General features: G+C 41.7%; 1 protein-coding gene across 2 annotated transcripts in view; it reads left to right on the forward strand.

Moving 5' to 3' along the window:
* AADAT (aminoadipate aminotransferase) overlaps window positions 1-17,745 on the forward strand; it is a 43,071-nt gene that overhangs the window by 13,752 nt on the left and 11,574 nt on the right. For both annotated transcript variants that reach the window (XM_073643987.1, XM_073643996.1), the window contains exons 2-7: window positions 4,381-4,449; window positions 14,303-14,471; window positions 15,758-15,890; window positions 16,768-16,842; window positions 17,153-17,362; window positions 17,557-17,622. In XM_073643987.1, coding sequence (XP_073500088.1) covers window positions 4,381-4,449; window positions 14,303-14,471; window positions 15,758-15,890; window positions 16,768-16,842; window positions 17,153-17,362; window positions 17,557-17,622 — 722 coding nt within the window. The remainder of the gene's footprint in view (window positions 1-4,380; window positions 4,450-14,302; window positions 14,472-15,757; window positions 15,891-16,767; window positions 16,843-17,152; window positions 17,363-17,556; window positions 17,623-17,745) is intronic.

A 17,745-nucleotide genomic window follows, 5' to 3' on the forward strand; every position in this document is an offset into this window, starting at 1 on the left:
ATTGTGGTTAGATCTCGCGATTACGACATTTCACGGTGCACGGTGGCTCAGTGGTTAGCACTACAGCCTTGCAGCGCTGGGGTCCTGGGTTCAAATCCCAAATAAGGAATGTAGATTGTGAGCCCCAATGGGGACAACGATGATAATGTCTGTAAAGCGCTGTGGAATTAATGGTGCTTTATAAATGAGTAAAATAAAAAAATATCCGGTGGCGTCTCTATCCCTTCCAGTACGTGGAACGCATGCATGCAAGGTGGAGCGCACATGTCATCACCTAATCACACAGTTCCCGGATGTATCGGTTACCATAGTCCTATGGTAATCTGATGGGGGCGGAAGAAATGGGAGGGACTTTATTAAGCAACACTCGCCCATGTAACCACCCGGAGGACTTGGCAAAACACACCTATCCCCCAATGCTGTAGCGCACCCACCAGCTTCCAACAATTGTTGCTTTACGGCGTATAGGTGGACAGCACATATAGCGCTGACAAATCACAGTCCATACAATTATGCGCTATAATAGACCCATAAGAAGTATTAGCACGCTAATTGTCACTGCATTCTTCTTGTTAGAGGGCAACATAGAGAAAGTCCTCTGATCATAGTTGGGTGTTTATCAAAAAATCTACATAGTTGCAAATGTAACCATATAGCAACAATATTACTTGAAAATAAAAAATGTAATATACTGTTACATCAGCCTCAATAAAACAAACTTGTAACTTAGAAGAAACAAAGAAGAGTACAGGGAAAGAGATTCGGAGGGGAAGCAGGGAAGGAAAAGGTGAATAAAAAAGGTGGGGTAGGGAATGGTAAAGAGGGATAAAGGAGAATAAAAGAGAGATCATCCATTTTATAATCAGAGTTATAACTTCATAGGTTTTCAATTTATATGTATTAAAATAAAGTAATATCTATATATATTTTCTGGCTAAAAATAATACCATTTATGTAAAGAGGTTATTCCTGCTTGGCAAATTGGTCATTTTGTGATGATACAGTCACTTTAAATACAGCACAGTAATAGCCACATTTCCCATATATATATAGGGACTACCATATTGTCTTCAAATACAGTGAAAGCCACAGTGTCCCCAGATATAGTCACAGCCACTATTTCACACTGATTTGGAGACAGACACATTACCCCGAGATATAGTATTCTTCACTTTTTTGTTCTGTAGGGAGTTCTCCGTTTGAACAGCAGGCAGCGAGACCAGTATAGTAGGGACTGGTGATAAGTATTTTCTGTAGCTGCTACACCCTTGGTAAAATATATCTGCCACGTAACTCCACCAAGTGCTCACCACCTCTATTCATACGAGAGGGCAAATGATCAGTAGCCGTCGGCAATCCAGACACTAGCCACTTCTTCCATCCGGTTACACTTGATGCACTGAACTGACACGCAGAATCCTAAGCTTTTTAGGTGAATAAAAGGAAGACCAAAATCATACAGGACGCCTTACAGCTCAGATAAAAGGAATGTATTCCATATACTCACAAGTGGTTAAACTAAAAGTTAGTCACGGTAATTACATGTGGCACCTGTGGAGAGTGCATGGAGCATACCTTCTGCTAGAAAAGGTCATTTGGTGGAGAAGTGTAGAATAATGAGGATGGCTTCAAGACTTCCATTTCTGATGAATAAATGATGACTTTTGTTTTTACTATATAATAGAAAAGAAAAATAATAGAAATAGGAAAGATCTTCGCTTAAAGGAATCTGATTGGATACATTCTATTGTTGATCTATTCATAAGATAGGTAATTAGTATCAGATCGGTAGAGGTCCAACACCTGGCACTGCCACCGATCAGCTGTTATTTGCTCAGGCAGATGTAAACACTTTAAATGGAGCTGCACCATGTAATGTGTTGCGGACACTGCTGGGTATTGTTGTACATGATGTGTAGGTGGAATTTTAGATTAAGAAAAAAATGTCCACCAACCCCCTCATCCAAATCAATGTTCCTGAGCTTCACTGTAGGATCAAAAAGTTCCTGCTTGATTTTCTTCCACGTCATAACATATACTATAGACCAGGTGTGAGCAATTCATTTTCTAGAAGGGCCACATGAGAGACCGTGACTGTTGTGGAGGGCCGAACCATTAGGCTGAAATTAACTCTGCTCAATATTAATATTAACATATTAATTATAATTACTTTGTATTAATATTAATTGTATTACTTAAGATTGAGCAGAATTAAGTATGCTGACATCCCCCTATACACTGTTTGAGCCCACACACAGACCCTTCTATATATCATATGAGCAGACACACAGTCCCCTAAATACAGCATGAGATCCACATAGCCTCCCCATGTCCAGGATGAGACCCCCATAGCCTCCCATTGTAATGGATGAGACCCCCATAGCCTCTCTATGTCCAGCATGAGACCCCATAGCCTCCCAATGTCCAGGATGAGAACCCTATTGCCTCCCCATGTCCAGCTATGACCTCTTTAACCCCTTAAAGGGAACCTGCCATGTTGAAAAAACAGGTTAACAGAGTTTGCCTTGTGCGCCTTCAGTCACTGCTCAGTACTTAGTGAGTGGCAGCTGTAACCTCACCCAGGCATTGACTGACAGCTTATTATAAATGAAAGGGGGCATTAGCAGTGTGAGACATATAGAACCGGAGAGCAGACTGTCAGTCATTACATGTCTCACACTTGTAATGCCCTTTCATTTAACCCCTTTCCAACCCTTGCCGTATTAGTACGCACATTTGCGTACCCCCGGTTCAGTGAGGGCTGCTGCGCTGAGCCCTCACTGAACCGAGCACATGTCAGCTGATTCTTACAGCTGACATGTGCCCGCAACAGCCGCGGGTGGAATCACAATCCACCCGCGGCTGTTAACATGTTAAATGCCGCTGTCAATCTCCGACAGCGGCATTTAACGCGCGCTTCTGGGTTGCGCGTCATAAGCCCCGCCCATCTGCGACCCCGTCACGTGATCGCGGGTCACCGATGGGTGTGCATGACAACCCAGGGTCTGCAGCAGACGCCTGCGGTTGTCATGAGCTGGTCGCTATGAGCGCCACCTAGTGGTCGGCGCTCATAGCACAGGACCATTTCTGCTGCATGCAGGGGATCTGCTCGTCCCCTGTATGTGGCAGAGACGATCAGACAACTGCTGCTTCTAGTCTCCTATGGAGACTATTGAAGCATGCAGTAAGTGAAAAAAAAATGTTTTTAAAAATATAAAAAATATATAAAAGTTTAAATCACCCCCCTTTCGCCCCATTCAAAATAAAATATAAAAAAAAATCCCCACTTACACATATTTGGTATCGCCGCGTTCAGAATCGCCCCATCTATCAATATAAAAAAAGAATCCGATCGGTAAACGGTGTAACGAGGAAAAAATTCTAAACGCCAGAATTACTTTTTTTGGTCGCCGCAAAATTGCAATAAAATGCAATAACGGGCGATCAAAACATCGGATCTACCCCAAAATGTTATCAATAAAAACGTCAGCCCGGCGCGCAAGAAATAAGCCCTCACCCAGCCCCAGATCATGAAAAATGGAGAAGCTAAGGGTCTCGGAAAATGGCGCTATTTTTTTTTTTAGTTTTTTTACCAAATTTTGGAATTTTTTTTCACCACTTAAATATAAAATAACCTATACATGTTTGGTGTCTACGAACTAGTAATGACCTGGAGAATAAGAATGGCAGGTCAGTTTTAGCATTCAGTGAACGTGGTAAAAAATAAAAATAAAAAACAACTGTGGTATTGCACTTTTTTTGCAATTTTACCGCACTTGGAATTTTTTTCCCGTTTTCCCGTACACGATATGGTAAAACTAGTAATGGCGTTGAAAAGTACAACTTGTCCCGCAAAAAATAAGCCCTCACACGGCCATATTGTCCAAAAAATAAAAACGCTATGGCTCTGGGAACAAGGGGAGCAAAAACGACAAAACCCAAGGTTGCGAAGGGGTTAAAATATGCTCTGGAGGTAGATTCTCAGGAGGATCTGTGTCCAGCCCATAGACCCAGCTCAATTACATATAAGAAAAAATTGGCTTTCTCTGGAACAAGACATTGGATCGCAGATATCAAGATATCACTATACCCAGAATACCCATGTAGATGGCTTAAGAGGGTTGATCCTAATGACAGATTCTCTTTAAAACGTGTTGTGATCTAATGCTAAGGAAGGAAAAAGGTTTAAGCTGCTGCGTTTAGCTTTGCTCTGATAGCTGAACGTGAGCTATATAAATATCTGTAATGAAATTAGGGTAACATCCTCTTTGGGAGTTCCCTTTTTTACATTTATTTTCTTGCAAAGCTGCTTAAACAGTCACAAGTACAATGAAAACGGGAGTAATTCATTTGTCTTCCATTTTTTTTCCTTATACACAGACATGAATTATGCACGTTTTTTGACAGCTGTGAGCGCGGCCAGGCAACCCTCACCCATAAGAGCAATGAGTAAGTATACATATAAGATTAAAATAAAAGACTTTATGCTTAAATTAATTATTTACGTGATTGAGTAGATACAACCAAGCAATATAACTATGGAATCATTTGGATGGGTCAAATTTCAGTGATTTGTCTCAAATTAATGTAAAAGACATATTTATTACTTTTTTTGTCTGAAAATGTACCAGTTCTACAGCCATATTATACATTGGTAGATGCCATATTTTACATTGAGAAAAAAAATGTAAGCAAAAAATGTGGTCATGATGCCCTGTTAAGAGGGAGGGGGTCTGCGGCTGACACTGCTATAGGGGTAATGTCCCCCAATTCGGTTAATATCCCCATCCTGGTATATATGGCCCCCTCCTTCCTGTTATACGTGGCCCTCATCCCCATTCTGATATGCATGGCACCCAATATCCCCATCCTGGTATGCATGGCCCCCCTCATCCCTCTTCCTGGTATGTATTGCACCCTTCATCCTGGTATGTATGCCCCCTGTCATCCCTCATCCTGGTATGTATGGCCCCCTCATCCCTCTTCCTGGTATGTATAGCACCCCTCATCCCTCTTCCTGGGATGTATGGCCCCCTTCATCCCTCATCCTGGTATGTATGGCCCCCCTCATCCCTCTTCCTGGTATGTTTGGCACCCCTCATCCCTCTTCCTGGTATGTATTGCACCCTTCATCCTGGTATGTATGGCCCCCTCATCCCCATCCTGGTATGTATGGCACCCCTCATCCTGGTATGTATGGCCCCCCTCATCCCTCTTTCTGGTATGTATGGCACCCTTCATCCCTCATCCTGGTATGTATGGCACCCTTCATCCTGGTATGTATGTCCCCCCCTCATCCCTCTTCTTGGTATGTATGGCACCCTTCATCCCTCATCCAGGTATGTATGCGTCCCCTCATCCCTCTTCCTGGTATGCACGGCACCCCTCATCCCTATATCTGGTATGCATGGCACCCTTCATCCCTCATCCTGGTATGTATGGCCCCCCTCATCCCTTTTCCTGGTATGTATGGCACCCCTCATCCCTCTTCCTCGTATGTATGGCATCCCTCATCCTAGTATGTATGGTACCCCTCATCCAGGTATGTATGGCACCCTTCATCCCTCATCCTGGTATGTATGGCACCCTTCATGGTGGTATGTATGGCCCCCCTCATCCCTCTTCCTGGTATGTATGGCACCCGTAATCCCTCATCCTGGTATGTATATGGCCCCCCTCATCCCTCTTCCTTGTATGCTTGGCACCCCCTGATCCCCAATACGCTGCACAAAAAAAGGTAACAATTATACTCACCTCCTCTCTGCTCCAGCGCTGTGTCCTGCTCTGCTGCCGACAGGGATCTCACTGTGTGAGCCGTGCATGGCTTAAGTGCCATGCGGCCTCACACTGTGAAATGCTGTGCCGGAATAGTCACTGCTCCCCACGCCGGGACTGTGTGCATGGGGAGCCGTGACCATTCACTCTCCTTATTAGCTCACACACTGTACCCGCAGCGTGGCTCCTGCTGCAGCCTGCAGTCACGTGTTCCCGCTAGTAAAGACCATGAATATTCCCTACAACCCATGGAAAGAAGGATGAGGGGGGCCATACATACCAGGTTGAGGGATGAAGGGTGCCATACATACCAGGATGAGGGATGCAGGGGGCCATACATGCCAGGATTAGGAATGAAGGGTGCCATACATACCAGGAGCCGCGCTGCAAGTACACTGTGCCATCATTAGGTGAAATGCTATGAATCTTCTGAAAAAACTGCTATATAATTCTGCATGAATCCACAGCTCTCATTCCCATCAAATAAAGCTACTTCCTATTCTAACACCCACTTATCCCTCACAGCATCTAAGAAACCCACAATGGGGTTGCAGTGATTTCCCACACGGCATAAGGTGCCTAAGTTCATGATTATAGGGAACATTCTCGGACCTATGTAGTGGCATGCGAAAACAACGTATAAGTACATTTAAAGTGCACAGGTTATTAATATAAGATTGTGAGGGTCTGATGCCCGCCACCCCCACCAATCAACTGTTAAAATATTTGGCTGTAGTCAAGTGTTAGAATTGAACACAGCTCAACAACTCAGTTTTGGTCAATGTGTAGCGGTCGCTGCTGAGTTCTGCAGAACACCTCAAGGTAAAGTGAAAACGTCAGCAGTAATCTGAAGTAAGTTGTATTCCAAATTATAAAAAATATGCAAAACTTTATTCCGGTAGAATTAAAAGTGACATTCCCAGGTACATTCAAAGATATATGAAACTTTCTACACATTTCAGACTAAGTTCTTATTCATGGATCCTGGAATAAGGACTTAGTTTCACTCTGAAACACGTAGGGTTTGTTATATATTTTTGGCTGTACCTGGGGATGTCACTTTTAATTCTACTGGAATAAAGCTTTGCATATTTTTATATTTTGGAATACGGCTGGAAAGCTTCTTATTTCGGATCATCGTTTAACCACATCGTGCTGGAGTGTTCTTTTCCGTGCCGAGGATCATTGAAGCTTCATGTAGGATGATCTGACTTGCACATGTTATCACTAGTAAGCAGTACCCGACAGCATTTCCATTGCAAAATCCATTGCCAAAGCAAAATACAGCTGATTTGTGGGGTTCCCGAGTGTTAAACCCCCAGTGACCTTGAATGAATTGATAGGTCATCAATATTATATGCCTGGAAACCCCTTTAATATAACATTTTGAATTGAAAAAGGACTGTAGTAAAACTGATCACCATCCACCAAGCCAGAGAATACATGTCATAAAAGCTGACAAGTTAATTTAGGAAACAGACATCAATTTGCCCTCCTTGTCACATAAGATTGCAGTGTAAGAATAAATGCCGTTTGATCCGCTCTGGAGAAATGCATTGTGCTCCATAACCTGATTTACACATAGGCACATATTAACCTCGTGACACAGCATTTACCAGCTCGCGCAATATGTTACATTTTTACGGGGTGTTGTAACTTTTACTGTATGAACATAAAGATTATTTGTGGCTATGAGATTATAGACTTCTGCTCAGAGAAATGACCGTTGGGTATTTAATGGCAGAATTAATTTTAAGTGCTCTACCCATTTGAAAGTGAATTAGATTCTGTACAATTTGCATTTTTCTCTTTATCTTTTACGTCTAAAACATTTTTAAATAAGTTGTAAGAAACATTGTGCAAGATTAAATCTTCTAAATCTTAAAAAATGCCATTATTTCTTTATTACTAAGCAAAATCACTAAGCAAAGGTCACTTAGAATTTAGGAAATACAGTCATGGCTGAAAGTGTTGGCACCCTTGAAATTGTTCCAGAAAATGAAGTATTTCTCCCAGAAAATTATTGCAATTACACGTTTTGTTATACACATGTTTATTTCCTTTGTGTGCTTTGAAACAACCAAAAAAAAAACAGAAAAAAGGCAAATTGAACATCATTTCACAAGAAACCCAAAGATTTACTGCAAGACCAATATCAATAATGCCACTATATAAGAAAGTAAATAATACCATCACATAGTAACATAATAATGCCATAAAAGATGTTGTACCCCTAAATACCCCACAGTGTAGAGTGTTGAATCCTAACCATATGTGATATACACACCGTGAAGATTCTGCTCCATTTGCTGGTTCCAGTGGCTGACAAGTGACTGTAAGTATGTGATTTCCATACTTGTGCTCGCATGACGACTAGACTCTCATGTTGAGATTCTAGTTGTCACATGACTGCAAGTATGCAAATTGCATACTTTCAGCGACTTTATGCCCGTTGGAACCGGCAAGTGGAGTGCTCACGCTGTGTATATAATTCACGGTTAGTGCTTGGCAAGCTATACTGCTTTTTGCATATTTATTAAGGGGTGGACAACCCTTTTAACAAACATGATTGTACCATGCTGCAATATAATAGACAAATAATACCACCAGTCCATAACCAAACATTATACCAGCATATACAGTGGTGATAATACCACCATACTGATCATTAACCAGGACAACTAGGACTGATATTACCACCATACGGTGACTGTGTAATGGTAGATAACAGTTGTACACCAGTGCTCTGCAGTCCATATACAGTGGGTATGGAAAGTATTCAGACCCCTTTACATTTTTCACTCTTTGTCTCATTGCAGCCATTTTAGTAAATTCTAAAAAGTTCATTTTTTTTCTCATTAAAGTACACTCTGCGCCCCATCTTGACTGAAAAAAAACAGAAATATAGAAATTTTTGCAAATTTATTAAAAAAGAAAAACTCACATGGTCATAAGTATTCAGACCATTTGCTCAGTATTGAGCAGAAGCACCCTTTTCAGCAAATCCAGCCATGAGTCTTCTTGGGAATGATGCAACAAGTTTTTCACACCTGGATTAGGGGATCCTCTGCCATTCTTCCTTGCAGATCCTCTCCAGTTCCGTCAGGTTGGATGGTGAACGTTGGTGGACAGCCATTTTCAGGTCTCTCCAGAGATGCTCAATTGGGTTTAGGTCAGGGCACTGGCTGGGCCAGTCAAGAATGGTCACAGAGTTGTTCTGAAGCCACTCCTTTGTTATTTTAGCTGTATACTTAGCGTCATTGTCTTGTTGGAAGGTGAACCTTCGGCCAAGTCTGAGGTCCAGAGCACTCTGGTAGAGGTTTTCATTCAGGATATCTCTGTACTTGGTCGCATTCATGCTTCCTTCAATTGCAACCAGTTGTCCTGTCCCTGCAGCTGGAAAACACCCCCATAGCAAGATGCTGCCACCACCATGTTTCACTGTTGGGATTGTATTGGGCAGGTGATGAGCAGTGCCTTGTTTTCTCTACACATACCGCTTAGAATTATCACCAAAAAGTTCTATCTTCGTCTCATCAGACCAGAGAATCTTATTTCTCATAGTCTGGGAGTCCTTCATGTGTTTTTGAGCAAACTCTATGCAGGCTTTCATATGTCTTGCACTGAGGAGAGGCTTCCGTCGGGCCACTCTGCCATAAAGGCCTGACTGGTGGAGGGCTGCAGTGATAGTTGACTCTGTGGAACTTTCTCCCATCTCCCTACTGCATCTCTGGAGCTCAGCCATAGTGATCTTGGGGTTCTTCTTTACCTCTCTCACCAAGGCTCTTCCCCCACGGTTGCTCAGTTTGGCTGGACGGCCAGGTCTAGGAAAACTTCTGGTGGTCCCAAACTTCTTCCATTTAAGGATTATGGAGGCAACTGTGCTCTTTGGAACCTTGAGTACTGCAGAAATTCTTTTGTAACCTTGGCCAGATTTGTGCCTTGCCACAATTCTGTCTCTGAGCTCCTTGGGCAGTTCCTTTGAGCTCATGATTCTCTTTTGGTCTGACATGCACTGTGAGCTGTGAGGTCTTATATAGACAGGTGTGTGCCTATCCAAATCAAGTCCTATCAGTTTAATTAAACACAGCTGGACTCCAATGAAGGAGTAGAACCATCTCAAGGAGGATCACAAGGAAATGGACAGCATGTGACTTAAATATGAATGTCTGAGCAAAGGGTCTGAATACTTATGACCATGTGATATTTCAGTTTTTCTTTTTTAATAAATTTGCAAAAGTTTCTACATTTCTGTTTTTTTCAATCAAGATGGGGTGCAGAGTGTACATTAATGCGAAAAAAATGAACTTTTTAGAATTTACCAAATGGCTGCAATGAAACAAAGATTGAAAAATTTAAAGGGGCTTGAATACTTTCCTTACCCACTGTATGTGTATACTGTAAAGGTACTCACCTACTCACCAGTGATGTTCTCCATAATTGTACTCATTAATTTTCCATTTTATTTTCCATTCAGTCCAGACCACCATGACCACTTCTACCATTAATGACTTGTCCCTACAAAATGTAACACACAGACATCTTTGACTTATTGCTTTTCTAGCACCCTCATCCCATTACCTCACCTAAGCCCAAAGCATATTGTGCTATAGTCAGTGCCGGTAAACAGTAATACTGCCCCCTCTGTGCCCTTTACCTCTGTTCCCAATTGTGCTTTAAAATAATGCCCTTCATTGTGCCTCCTTTTTATAATGCTCCCACATTCTGCCTCCTTATAATAATACTCCCCATTCTCTTTATTATAATGCGCCCATTCTGCATCCTTGATACAATACCCCCTCCACTCTGCCTCCTTATAGTAATAATATCACCCCCCTTTGACTGTCAAAAAATAAAAATGAACTATTACTTCACTACTCCTATGTGGAATGATGATGCGTTCCTCCGCACTGCAATCCCAGGGCTGGCACAGGTGATGTAATGTCATCGCACAGCCTGATTTTTCTTGCGCAGCATCGGCCTCTTGCAGGCGACAAGCCAGAAACAACGTGTAGCCTGCTTGTCTAAGTGGCAGAGCATCGTGATGGGGATAGTGTTAAAAGTGTTGCAATCATTGTGGTCCCCCACTTTCAGACCTGTTCATCTGGCATTTACCAGAACTGCACAATGGCCAAATGGCCCTGTCAATGTGATTTCTATGGTAATTCAATGCTGGTTAGTACATTATGGCCAGGAACACTGGATTGCAGCAGTAATTAAGCATAACAGACAAATTCTTCTGATCTAACCATCAGTGTTAAATAATTTTCCAATCACATAAAAATTATTACTAAAGGCAAGGAATGAGATCACATTATAAAAGAACCCAATCTCACCCATCACATCCTTCGTAGCGGCTATGCTTCCAGACGGTATTTGTTGTAGTGCTGACATGCAGTTTACACAAGTGGCTGCTAGGGCCAGTTATTGGCTACGGTGGTCACATGTGTAGACTGACACACCATCACTGCAGCCAAGTAAACAAAGGCCAGTGAGAGCACTGGAACAGCAGAGGTATAACTGGTTATTTTATCATGATCTTGTGATTCCCTTGTATAGCATGTAAGCAAAATAAAGGTAAACCCCATTTTAGAAGACATAATGGCTATATTGCTGGGTTGAGATAATTTTATGTATACACGCTAAAGTCATGTCATGACCAGCTTAACTTTGCATTCATCTCACTGCGATAGAACTAGTGATTCATGGCAATTCTCTTTGCCAACTAAAATTCCAAATAAGGTTGGAGCATTTTTTTAATGAAGGTAAATGTATAAATAGCATATGACTACAGATGGCCTTTATTGATCTGACTCATCTCAATGTTTTGTACATGGACCAAATGGTAGTCCCTAATTACTTCCATAAAAAAAGAAATAACTGTCACAGGTTTACTGTGATAGAGAGGGACCATATGACCGCAGCGTCTGATTTCACGAACTCCTGCACTGAGCAGAAGGACTTCTCCTGCATATTAAATGGTGCAGGTTTCTGTTAGAAGCAGGGGTTAAACTGATCAGTTTAGAGTCTCTGAAGCTTTCCTGCTTGGATGATTTAAGCTGTTCAGTATTGGCCAGTCCCCCCTCCTATACATGTGAACAGTTCAAGAGAAGCTACTTTGGCACTAGTCCTTCCTGCTCTCAGCATAAATTACCCCCACATGTGGAGCAATGTGCCATGTGCAGAAACTGTTGGTGATATTCGAATTAGATTAAATGAATGTCATCCAAGAAAAAGTGAAAAGCGGCACTCACCAGGTTCTGTAGTTAAAATCCTTTATTCCATGAACATAGTCAGCAAAATGGTGGGCAGGGAGTGTGCAGGAGAGGAAGGAGGACCCTTCACATGCACACTCCCTGCCCACCGTTTTGCTTTGTTAATCGAATAAAGGATTTTAATACAGAACCTGGTGAGTTCCGCTTTTTACTTTTTCTTGGATGACCCTCTCCTGTATATACTGGCTTCTGGTAATCTGGATTACCAGTGTTAGTTTTTCATACTGCCTGCTGTGGAGTGGAGGTGTCAGTTGTTGGTAGAGGCGTTTGAAGTGTTGATCTGTGACTGTTGCTTGGTTTTTCAGCTGTGTGCAAATCCTGTTAGAACCCTCCTGTTAGTTTTTTCTATCTTGTGTTTTGCGGTCACGTGACCATCTGCCTTTATATTCCAGCTCCGCCCTTATGGCTGTGCTGGACTTCAGTGCTTGACTGTTTCTCTAGCCAGGTGCTTCGGTGCCTTTCTCTGTCAGTTCGCTTGGTCCTCTGGGACCTCTAGTACTTTTTGTCAGTTGTCTTTTTGTGTTCTGCAACAACTTCTGTTTTGGAGGTGTCCCATTTTTGTTCCAGTCCTTTTAGGGACCCCTCCCTTAATTCTATAGGTCTTCGTTCAGACTAGCCGAGGACTAAGGCGGGTCTGTTCACTAGGAACAGGCAGCCCGCTACATCGTAGGGATTCAGCTTAGTCTTACTGTAGGGACAGCTTTCCCCTATCTTTCCTTAGTTCATGTTGCAGATCATAACAAATCCTCATCCTCTCCTGTTTGGTTTTCCTTCCTTTTCTCCCTCGTTTTCCTCTCTGTTGTCTGTGAGTGCATATTTGATTGGTATTTTCCGTTATCCCTGTATGTCCTCCCTTGTTAATCCGGTTTGTGTATATTCGTACACTGTTACCCCCCACTTCACTGGGTGGGGGAAAGTGACAAATATAAGGCTGATTCAGGAGTTCAGCAAGGTACATGGCCCCGGTGTCTTCACCATCAGAAGTAATCCGGGGAGCCAGGATAGCTAGCGTTAGGGGCACAGAAGGAGCCTCTGGCCCCGGTTAATCTGACAACAGAGTTGTGACAATAACATTTATATATTTGGGAGGCTCTGTTTTTCAGTGTGGAGACTACTGGCTTAGAATACTTAAAGACCAGCCAATGCTCCCTTTCAAAATGGTATCAAAAATAGATCTACTACAGGAGAAAGCTATTAATTGCCATCATCCATTGGAGGTAGTTTTCCAGTGAGTCAAAGTCTGACATTTTTAACTAACCTAGTAAACCAGAGTCTTCTCCAAAGACCTCTAAGCCAGCCATTCTGTATGCTGTCTTGCAATGACAAGGAGCAAGTACTTTGTCTGCAGATAAATGTCTTTTCCTTTTGGCTAACTATCCTTAGTCATATTACAAGCTTTGTTAAAGGCTCGAACATTAACTAATAGGAAAGCTACCTCTAATAGGTAATAGAGCCAGCTTTTTTACTCCTGGAATAGTTGCGTTACCTCCCATAAGTATGGTGCATGGGTCTATGGCACATTTGTGATTTCTTTACTGTTATGTTCGGCCAGTTTTAGATGGCCGTAATGCAGCCATATTTTGCCGTTCCCATTACCTAGACCCATGAATCTACTGCTGTATTATTACCATCTAGACCTTTTCATGTTGGATAGGTCTATACATTACAGATGCCATGTCCCTGTCATATTAAAACAGATACAGCATGCTGTGTACAAGGATGGCCCTAGTCTGATAGCCCATGCACTGTAGATATAAAGACTAGGGTTTACCGTATGTCAGTAAACACACCGTTTTGCTATTGTAAGCTTCCCATCTGGATAAAAGCAAAGCTTACCTGGCGTAACAGAACTCCGTCTCTATCAAGCTTATAGGACTGAAAAAACTGCAGTTACTCAATCATCTGCGTGATTCAAACAGACAGTTGTAAAACCCACCCTTTACCTACATAGAAAACATGCTCTTCCACTTTTAAGTGCATTAAACCGTTATAATTTCTGTCATTACTGACATAGAAATATGTGCAGTAGTATCATAGGCCATATGTGCATCTACCCATAAGAGATTATCCCCAGTGGATCTTTTGCAGGATGTCTAAACCCGTTACTCTTGTCAGATCCTGGGCCCACTAAACAATATCTTGTATCCTGGTGGGCAAATCTAATCCTGATAGTAGCTTTTGCAATTTGAGAACTGGAAGACTATCTGCTTTTTTATTTAATTTGTGTTTTTTTTCTACTTCTTTCTTTGCAGCTGATTTATTAATGAAGTCACCACCGTCAATCATATCACTTGCTGGGGGAGCTCCAAATCCAGACACATTTCCTTTTAAGTCAGCCAGCGTTACCTTGACTGATGGTACAGTCATTGAAATTGGGGAGAATTTAATGAAGAAAGCGCTACAGTATTCTGCAACACCTGGGTACATTCCTTAGCTTGTCATTAAAGGGAACCAGTACCTGATTACTGGTGCCCAAACCACGACCAGCATGAATCAGAGATCTGCTCCTGCATTACAAACAGGTGCTTTTCACTGACACGTTGCGGCATGTTAGAGGAAAAAATGGTTGAAAGGGCCAGAGTCGAGATGACTAGTTGAAGACGTGTGACCATGCCAGCTTCTCCCCACCAGACCCTGCAATCAACTATGTTATTATTATTATTATTTATTTTTACAGCACCATTGATTCCATGGTGCTGTACATGAGAAGGGGTTACATACAAAATGCAAATATAAATTACAGAGAACAGACTAACAATGACAGACTGGTACAGAAAAGAAAGGGGCCCTGCCCTTCTGGGCTTACAGTCTATAGGATAATGGGAAAGGAGATAATAGGTTAGGGAGATGTAGCTGCTCCGGTGGTGGTGAGGTGGCAGGGGGTCATTGCAGGCCGTATGCTTTCTTGAGGAGATGGGTCTTCAAGTTCCATCTGAAAGTTCCGAATGTGATGGCTAATCGAACTTGTTGGGGAATTCCAGAGGATCGAGGATACTTAGGAGAAGTTTTGGAAGTGATTGGGTGAGAAACATATGAGTGCATAGGAGAGAAGGAGGTCTTGGGAGGACCAGAGGTTACGTTTTGGAAGATATCGGGAGATTAGTTTGGAAATATACAGAGAAGACAGATTATGGACGGTTTTGTAGGTCAATGTTAGTAGTTTGAACTGGGTACATTGGGGAATTGTGAGCCAATGAAGGGATTTGCAGAGGAGAGAAGCAGAGGAGAAAGGTGGATTAGTCAGGCAGCAGAGTTAAGGACAGTAGATTCAGGGTTGAGGAAAAGACGGATTCTGGAAATATTTTTGAGTTGAGGGTGGCAAGAGCTTGGATGTGCGGTTTAAAGGACAGGGCAGAGTTGAGAGTTTCTCCGAGGTAGCAGACTTACAGTACAGGGAAAAGCGTGATGTCATTTAGTGTGATAGATAGATCAGGTAGGTCGATTAGGTGAGATGGAGGAAAGATGATGAATTCACGTTTGTCCAAATTGAGCTTTAGGAAGCGAGAGGAGAAGGAGGATATGGCTGATAGACACTATGGAATTCTGGACAACAGAGAGGTGACATCTGGGCTGGAGAGGTATCATCAGCGTATAGATGGTACTGGAAGTCATGGGACATTAAGAGTTGTCCCAGGCCAAAGGTATAAATTGAGAAGAGTAGGGGTCCTAAGATCAGTTTGAATCCATTCATTTGTATTAATATTTAGAGTTCCTGAACTGGTGTCCTGGTTGAAAGAATTGCAAAAGAAATTGCACAGTCCACCAACCCTTACATACAGCCCGGACCAAGGACAGATGGCTATGTGCGTCACAACTGGCAGTCAAGAAGGATTATCAAAAGTAAGATGGTGAATCTTGAGATTTCATTTTTTTTGGTCTATTACACATACTGTACATGCACATGCCTGGGAAAACATTGTCATTTGTCAAAACACTTTTAATTAAAATCACACTTGGCGCTTCTATATATTGTTTACAAATGCTGTAAAAAAAACACATTCACCCGTCAAATGTCTAAAATACTTTCAATATATAAAATATATAAAAAAGACTATTTGCACATATGTGACAAAAATCAGTTATTTGACCAATTGCCAAGAAGTATTTCTCACATCCAACAATTAAACACAACCCTAGCAGATCATAAGTAAGGGGCAAAAACATTAGACAACAAGAATTGCTACCCACGTGCATGCAATCTTCAAATTAAATAATCCCTACTACACATATATATTATTCCACTTGATTTTTATACATGACGTTTGAATTCATCTTGAACTTTAAATTACTCTGGTTGAATGTTGAATGAAATACATTCGGTCTACTGCACATAGAGAAACAAAACTGGAGGAAAAGGCAAGTAACAATGCTCATTATGTTATGGCCCTGGTCGGTAGCACTCACTCAGAAAAAGCTATTCTTGTTTTCCTTCCTCAGGGATTGCCCACATGTATAGCAATTCTGCTTACCTAGTGTTTTCGACCCATACACATTATCTGATAGGGTTGTGTTTAATTGTTAAATTATTTTCTCCATTTGTAAAACACTAATGAAGACCTATCAGCTAATCAAGTGGCAAAAAGGCATTTCTGAATCACTGCACACAAGTTGGGGTTATCCTCACGTGATCTAGCTCCATGCATGTGAAGGGCAGCGTGAGTTAATTATTGGTAGTCACTGATACTGTAATAAATATTTTTCTAATCAAACATTTTAGGTATTTGAAATGCTTGTAAACCCTGGAGATAATGTATTGATAGACACACCAACCTATTCTGGGACTCTGGCAGCTGTGAGTATCTTTTTTCTTGTATGTTCTTTCTTCTACAAACTCTGCGTCAGTAATGGTTATATGATCACATCATGCATTGGATCTGGCACTGTACAGTCATCTGCATTGTTGCATGTATGACCTTAACATAATTAGATTGATGCTTCACCATTGCTTTATTGTTTACTTTGTTTTTTCTAAAAAAGCTTTACTGATCTAAAATGTCATTTTATGTAGAGATGGTATAAATAGTCATGTTGGGAAAGAACATGAGCAAAAGGAGTATATAATACTATATCACTGATAGATAATTAAACCGTCTGATTTCCAGGTAAAACCACTAGGATGCAACCTCATTGGTGTTCCCACCGATCAGCATGGTATTATTCCTCAGGCTCTTAAAGATATTCTCTCCAGGTGGCGACCAGAAGATGTAATCATACCTGAAAAAAAATCCCCTAAAATTCTTTACACTATTCCAAATGGGGGCAATCCCACCGGAGCCTCTCTTACCAGGGACCGCAAGATAGAAGTCTACAAGGTACAGGCAATGAGAAAGTGTGATAATCTACTTTCTGACAAAGTCCAGGGCAACCACTTAATTTCAGTACATCTTGCGCTGTGTTCTCAGTCTGTATTCTCATTCACAATTGGGTGCCGTGAAGAAAGAAGCGGGTTTTTGAATATTGAAAACCGTCATAGAGGGTTGTAACAGTTATATATCTCTTTTAATAGATTGCACAAGAATATGATTTGATTATTGTGGAGGATGATCCCTACTACTTTCTTCAGTTCAGTAAGGTGAGCCTTTGTCATTTATAGAAACTATCTATCAAATACATACTGATAATCTATTGAAGATCATGAAGTGACATTTTTGTTATTTTCGAAGGCTTAGCATATCTCCAGTTGACGTGTAGGTGG

The sequence above is a fragment of the Phyllobates terribilis genome, unplaced genomic scaffold (genome assembly GCF_046119375.1).
Source record: "Phyllobates terribilis strain yellow unplaced genomic scaffold, ASM4611937v1 Scaffold_1__5_contigs__length_1240528914, whole genome shotgun sequence".
NCBI lineage: Eukaryota > Metazoa > Chordata > Amphibia > Anura > Dendrobatidae > Phyllobates > Phyllobates terribilis.